The sequence below is a fragment of the Penaeus chinensis genome, chromosome 38 (assembly GCF_019202785.1).
Source record: "Penaeus chinensis breed Huanghai No. 1 chromosome 38, ASM1920278v2, whole genome shotgun sequence".
Lineage (NCBI taxonomy): Eukaryota > Metazoa > Arthropoda > Malacostraca > Decapoda > Penaeidae > Penaeus > Penaeus chinensis.
The window spans coordinates 23,146,627-23,154,126 of NC_061856.1; the positions used below are offsets into that span (position 1 = coordinate 23,146,627).

The 7,500-nt window shown below is 40.0% G+C and overlaps 1 protein-coding gene across 7 annotated transcripts in view; it reads right to left on the reverse strand.

Moving 5' to 3' along the window:
• Positions 1-7,500, reverse strand: part of LOC125045834 (RAC-alpha serine/threonine-protein kinase-like) — a 56,093-nt gene that overhangs the window by 24,291 nt on the left and 24,302 nt on the right. For all 7 annotated transcript variants that reach the window (XR_007116603.1, XM_047643349.1, XM_047643350.1 and 4 more), the window contains exon 11: positions 6,526-6,690. Coding sequence is in view for 6 of the 7 variants with exons in the window: in XM_047643349.1 (XP_047499305.1) it covers positions 6,526-6,690 (165 nt within the window). In the remaining variant the exon portion in view is untranslated. The remainder of the gene's footprint in view (positions 1-6,525; positions 6,691-7,500) is intronic.

Sequence of the window (7,500 nt, forward strand, 5' to 3'; positions counted from 1 at the left end):
CGTTCAATTGTATGACCAAGAAGAATGGAAATATGCGAACGAAAACTAGACTGTGTTTTTTTACCTTTGCGTTGAATAAAATCCCTGAGTACATCAATGTCAGATATCCCCTTGGTGACGGGTGAAGAAAACTAAAAAAAAAACTCTATGCTCTGGCGATCAATGGCAACGCCCTGACTTTGATCGTGGGAGTTCAGTACATCGAGCCGAATCACCGTGTCGTAGCGCTTTGACCCGCGGCCGCAGCGTACAGCCTCATGCCACATTTCGAGCGGTTTGGTATGACATCTAGAGATGTGACCCGTCATGAAGGGGATATGAATGTGTCCAAGTAAGACTTTACATCCAAAAGCCAATAGACACCAAAAATTTGGACACACCTCATTAAGATGTATTGATGAGGACACAAGTAAATTTGTTTGCCGTAAATGTGCTGAAGCCCATATAGAACTGTGGGACACATCCTACAGGAAAGAAAGAAGGGAGGAGGTGATGTTGGCCCGCCTTAGGGTCAACGCTTCAAGACTCACTCAAAGATTTCCTCCACGATGCCCCCTTTGCAACACCAATCTTACCCTGAACCACATCCTTACAGTATATGTAACCAATACAACAACCATAGACAAAAATGTAAAAATCATTTCAGACAAAAAAATAAAGATTTAACACTATTAAATAGATTATCAGATGACGAAAGAATCATCAGTAAAGTAATCACTTTTCTAAGGGAGATAAAACTTTATGACCTTATATAGATTGAGAGAATAAATAGGCCCCATGCTGCTGGTTTATTGCCAAGAAATCCAACAAAGAAAGAAAGATGTGATTATTGTTATTGATGTTGGAGTAACAAATTGTTATTAAAATCTTGATAACATTTAAGACAATGATAATGCAAAAGACCCTTTCCAAGAGTCGAGAAAAAGGGTAAACAGGTGAGATTGGTAGGACTAATAACTGACTCCTTGGTGACTAAGTACTTGTAGAGCCATCTATGTGTAAATACAATAAATAAACATGTATTATAGTGGGCATGGCATCTATTCTTGACATACGAGGCAGTTGGGTTAATATAGTAACATGCTAAAAGCACATTGATATATTTTCACTTTTCATACTTATAATGAAAAAACATATGTTGCTGTTACAATAATGATACTGTGGAAACATCCTAGATGAGGGTAGTTGGAATAGGTGAGGGGCATGGGATAAAGGATGGGAATGGGCAAGGAGCATGTTGGAAGTAAAACAGAGGAGAGAGAAAGGAAGATGGCTATGGTCAGAGAACAGAGGAAAGCAAAGGGATAATGAATTATGATACTATAATATGCAGAGAAAATAATGATCATTATTTTTATTAAACAAAAAGAATATTAATGTTAAGTTACAAGAAATACTATTGGACACTGTAAGTTATGTATTATTGTCATATAAATGCATAGCTCAGGCAGAACAAGTTTTCTTCATGTATACACTGTGACTTGTAGATATAGTTTTGTTTTGTCGCTTGTACTGAAATACAAATATGTAAATTATTTAATAAGCAATCATATGTTATTGTCAGATTACCTGTAAATCATGTCATGATTGCTGAATCATTATCTCCCTCTATAGAAATTAGTCAACTGAACTTTCATGCAGGTAAATAAAACTTGTGCCTTTCCAAATGATTTTGTCTGATCTTTCTTCTCAGAGAAGAGCAACTGAAAATTGAGGGGTGGAGTCAGGGACAATTATGTTCATTTAGCTATTGGCAACCCTATGTGAGATGCCTGGAACTTTGTCTACAATTTACTTGATCATGAATGAATTAAGACCAGAACAGTTTGTCTCAAAATACTATATTCTGGTAAAAAAAAAAGTTCCTACATCACAGCAAATACAATAACAAGTTTGTTGCAATATAGAATTTATGAACAATGGATATGTTCTATGTTGCTGGCATCAACAAAAAAAGAAAAACAGAGGAAACTTCACATAGCAGCCATATAGGCAGAAAACTTTTAGCTACATTAGTTATGACTGCATACATCCCTTTCCTGTCCTTCAATAACTAATTTTGCCAACAGTCTTCCCCACTCTACCTCCCTATCTTTTCTGATGTTATGAAAGGAAAAATTGTTTTTCCTCTGTATTCTAAATACACTATTTTGCAGTTGTTCATGCACATGCACACGCACACGCACACGCACACACACACACACACACACACACACACACACACACATACATATATACACACAAATTATATATTATATATATATGTCTGTGTCGCATAGCTCAGCGTCACACTTTGGTGAGTAGAACACGGACACTGATGAGAAGGGACAAATAACAGTACATCAGGAATCTTGCTGAGGAGATTGAAGGCCATTTCTTGGTAAACGACCTTTGCCCTGGCTACCAAGCCCTGAGAAAGCTGAACTCTAAGCCCTCCTTGCAGATGACTATAGTCCACTCAGTGGCTGGACAGATCATCTCAGATCATGTTTGGGTTTGTAAACGTTGGGCTGAGTATTTTGAGCAGCTATACCAAGTAGACCTCTAACGGTTAGCTTGGATACAAGTGGTATCACAATACCTGTGCCTGACCCACCCATGAGCAAGGAACCTCCTACCCTAACTGAGGTTAGGATCGCGATTTCTAAGCTGCAGAGTGGGAAAGCCGCAGGCATCTGTGATATCCCTGTTGAACTGCTAAAGTGCCCCGCCCAGGCGCGAGAAGTTGCAATTGTCGCCTGGAGGTTACTGCTGTGACTGGGCACCACGGCGGGTAAGGACTAAGACGAGTCAGCACCAGCTGACACACGTTAGCGAGTCGGCATTAGTCGACACAGGCCGGGCTCCCCTCATTGGCATAGCCCGGGCGAAGCTCAGCTTCGCATATCGGACTTATCCTTATCCTTAACTGCTAAAGGCTCTGGGTGAACCTATGGAACGGGGCTTGCATGCAATCTTGACTGCCATCTGGCAGTCTGGTTCCAATCCCCCTGACCTGTTGAGGGCTGTGGTAATCCCTCTCTGGAAGGGGAAAGGGGATTGTTGGCATTACTGTAGCATTACACTGCTCAGTATACCAGGCAAGGTTTTCACCCACATTCTTCTTAATGCAACCACCTACTAAGGCACCAGAAACGAGAGCAGTCTGGATTCACTCCTGGCGAATCCACAATAGACCGTATCCTAGTGCTTCAAATAATTGTGGAATGCTGTTGAGAGCTTGGTTGTGGGTTGCTTGCAGTCTACATCAACTTCAAGAAGGCATTTTACTCAGTGCATTGAGAATCGCTATGGAAGATTCTGAGACTTAAGGGAATTCTGACACAGATTATTGGCCTAATAGCAAGCCTATATACCAGTACTGAAAATGCTGTAAAGTATGGTGGGGGCCTCTCAAACTTCTTCCCTGTTAATTCAGGGGTGAGGCAAGGCTCAGACCTTAACTTTACTGATGATGTTGCTATCCTATCTGAGTCTCTGGAGTCACTGGTGGCAGCTCTTCATACATATAGGAATTAAGCAAAGCCCTTGGGCCTAGAGGTCTCCAGAACCAAGGCTAAGATTCAGGGTTTTGGGGGCCTGTTAAGGGAACCTGCTCAGTCGATACATGCACAGAGTCACAGAGAGCTTTGCATACATTGGCAGTGTAGTCTATATCTCTGGGCTGTCAGACCAAGAGGTGAGTAGATGGATTGGTCTGGCAGCAGGAGCCAAGAACTTGTTCAGCAAGAGCTTTTGGAGATGTTGGTACCTATGCAGGACCAAGCTACGTGTCTTCAAGGCCTTATTACCTGTCTTGATGACGGGTGAACCCCTTGATGACGGGTAAAGAAAACTGAAAACTAAGCTAAACTAAACTAGACTAAAAAAATCTACGCTCTGCAGATCAATGGCAATGCCCGAACTTTGAGTGCGGGAATTCGGTATATCAAGCTGAATCACCAGCTCGTAGCGCTTTGGCGCGCTTTGGCGGCATACTGCCACTCGCCACAGATCGAGCGGTTTGTTTAGACGCCTCATGGCGTGACCCGTCGGGAAGGGGTTAAGGGTTCATGTTTAAACACGTAATAACATGTTGGTACAAGAATGTTCATGTACACTGAAATCAAAATCCTCCCAAATGACTTTTAATTATGGACTTTTTCCACAAACTTTTTGAAGCCCCCTCCTGCTGCCAGACCAATCCATCTACTCACCTCTTGGTCTGACAGCCCAGAGATATAGACTACACTGCCAATGTATGCAAAGCTCTCTGTGACTCTGTGCATGTATATTTGCACACACACACATACATATAAATAAAAAGATCATCTCAGATCATGTTGGGGTGAGTATTTTGAACAGCTGTACCAAATAGACCCTCTAGCAGTTAATCTAGACACAAGTGGTGTCACAATCCCTGTGCCAGGCCCACCCATCATCAAAGAACCTCCTACCTTAACTGAGATTAGGGAAGTGATCTCTAAGTTGAAGGGTGGGAAAGCTGCAAGCATATGTGATATATCTGCTGAACTGCTAAAGGCTGGGGTATAAACCTATGGCATTGAGGTTGCATATGTTCTTGATTGCCATCTGGCAGTCTGGTTTCATTCCCTCTGACCTTTTGAAGGGTGTAGTTATCCCTTTCTGGAAGGGGAAAGAGGATCGACGGGATTTCAGCAATCATGGCATTAGAGGCAAGGTTTTTACCCACATTCTTCTGAACAGATCCGTGACCACCTACTAAGGCACCAGAGACCGGAGCAGTTTGCATTCACTCCTGACAAGTTCACAACAGACAGTATTACTAGGGCTTCAAGTCACTGTTGAATGCTGTTTTGAATTTAGTCATGAGCTGCTCACAGCCTCCATCAACCTCAAGAAGGCTGTTTGACTTGATGCATCGGATTGGTTTGGCAGAAGGAGCCATGAACTCGGTCAACAAGAGCATTTGGAGATGTTGATACCTATGCAGAGAGACCAAGCTACGGGTCTTCAAAGCCTTGATACAGCCAGTTTCATTCAGCCAATCTTCCCCTCTTTGGAGGCATCCTCTATATCAACTCTCTCTAATTTCTTTTAACACCTACATATTCAGTCAAATGCTCTAGTGTTGCAAGGATATTCATGCCATATATCATACTGTTCATATCTTAAAGAATACTGTAATACTTTGGGATTTTTTTTTCTTTTTTGAATTTCAAATCTGAAATTTTAAAGTAGTTGAAGGGCACTACCTTTCTGCTGGCATTCTGCATACAATTATGTTAACAAAGCAGACATAATAAAAGTATTGTTGTTTTATCTCCCATTTAAAAGATATTCAATAAAATGAATTAGCTATGATAGAAAAATACGGATACTTTACTTCAGTTTCCATGAAAAAAAAAAAAAAAAAGCACATAAAGGAGGAAGGAAGTTTCCGACGGATGGTTTAGGTTTACAATCTTGGTACAATGATAAGGCTTCCAAAATGATCTTCAAATTAATTCAAGCTCTTGCTTTTATATTTGTTTGTGAGGTTGCTCAGGCATCTGATGAATTGTATCAACAATGGATGATGAGACTGATGAACTGCTCTCTAAGTTTCTTTGGTATTTTGAAACTACTTGGATCATCGTTATTCAGAGCACAAACCATAGATGCCCAACATTCAACATCTCCATGTGGAATATATAACAAAGGGATTCCAAGGACAACCAGTTCTTCAGAAGGATGGCACTGAGGGTTCGAGTAAAGAATGAACCTCACCCGTCCATCTCTGTGCCGGCTCTTCTCAAAACTTTGGAAAGAGTTTGCCCTGAGAGCCGATGGTTGAGTCGCTGTCAGTGGGAGTGGAGCATAGGAGGCCTGTTATCAAGTATGAAGACTTCTTATGAACTGTTGCTCACATTCTTCAAGCTACATTCTCATTTTGATTATTTGTGTAAATCAATTTTGAATAACTGTTTGTATCAATCAATTTTTCTTTTCAATTAAATGATTTGCTTAACTACATGCCAAATGTTAGTCAGCAAAACAGCCATTTGGCCAATAGTACGTCAGCAAATTATCCACCGACAAAATAACCTTCAACAAAAAGTCTGACTGACTAACATTATTATGATAATCACAATGTAATTTCCCATACTAATAGCAATATCAAAAAAAAAAGAGGAAAATTGTTTACATGTGATCTAGATAGGACTAGTAACTGACTACTATATGACTAAGAACTTCTATATCTAAACACAATTAATGGTTTTGTACCGTCCACATTGGAAAGGGGAAAATAATACCCATGAAATAGGCTTCACACTCATCATATTTCACAAACGATTGTCTTTTATAAACTAATCATTCAACCCTCTTTTACTGGCTGGATGTAAATCACTATAAAGCAGAGACACGCATTTTGGAAGCTTCTCATGTTTTATTCATTGATTTTGGTTGTGTCTTGCAGGTTCATGTAATGTAAATGTCTTGTGGAACTGTTTCTGGAAGGGTAGCAGTTTGAACCAGTTTAGTGATTTTTCCAGTTATAATAATATGCTTGAAGGTACTTACTTTCTTCTCCTCCAGTAATTTCCAGTTGATGGTGATGTAGAAGGGGTGATTCTGAACCTCTTTTACATCTCTAGGTCCACCTCCAAGACGTGTGTTTGGGTCCTTGTGCAGCAGGCCCCTGAGGAGGTCTCGTGCTTCTTGTGATATTGTACGTGGGAATCTTACCTATTGTTAGAAGAGGGAAGGAAGTTAAAAAATAACATTTTGCTTACCTGGGATGAAAGCATTTCTCAATGTGAATGTAGTAATGCATATATTCCTTGCTGTTTTTTGTATTCTTTAATATTAGTTTTGGGTGTCATGTTTGATTTTTATAAACATTTACTGTCATGGTAACAGACCTTTAAGGGACCATCCCTGGCAGAGAGAGAGGGGGGGGGGGGTAGAAGGTGATTTGGAGTTTGCTAGCCTATGGTATATGTACATGAATGAGGAAACTACCAAACAACATTTAGAGCCCACCTCCTGTATTTCTTGGGAGGAACAAGGGCATTAGCACCAACAGGTAAAATACGTGCATAGATCATTTTTGCTAAGTACGCTTGTATGGACTTTTGCTAGTTGCAACCTTGCATACATACTTTGATAATTACACAGCACATAGATATGAGTTTGTGAATGTCCAAAGAACAATTTTATACCAATACTAAAAAAAATTAAAATGAATTATAATGATATATTTTGTGGGTTAATCCTAATAAATGAGGGTGATTCTAATGGTTAACTTTATGTGTGTGTTTACATACATATACACCTCTTTGAGAATACTAACCACCTAGTGACCCCCCCCCCCCCGATACACACAATTTGGAGCATGGGATATTCAACAGCTTCAGTAACTCACAAAAACTTCTAAAACTTAAACTGATATGTTGTATTCATGCCAGGATTATGATAATAATATTTTTTTTACTGATACTGCCATCCAGGGTTCTCCATTTCTTCATAGTTGGATTTTCCAAAAAAAATAAAGAA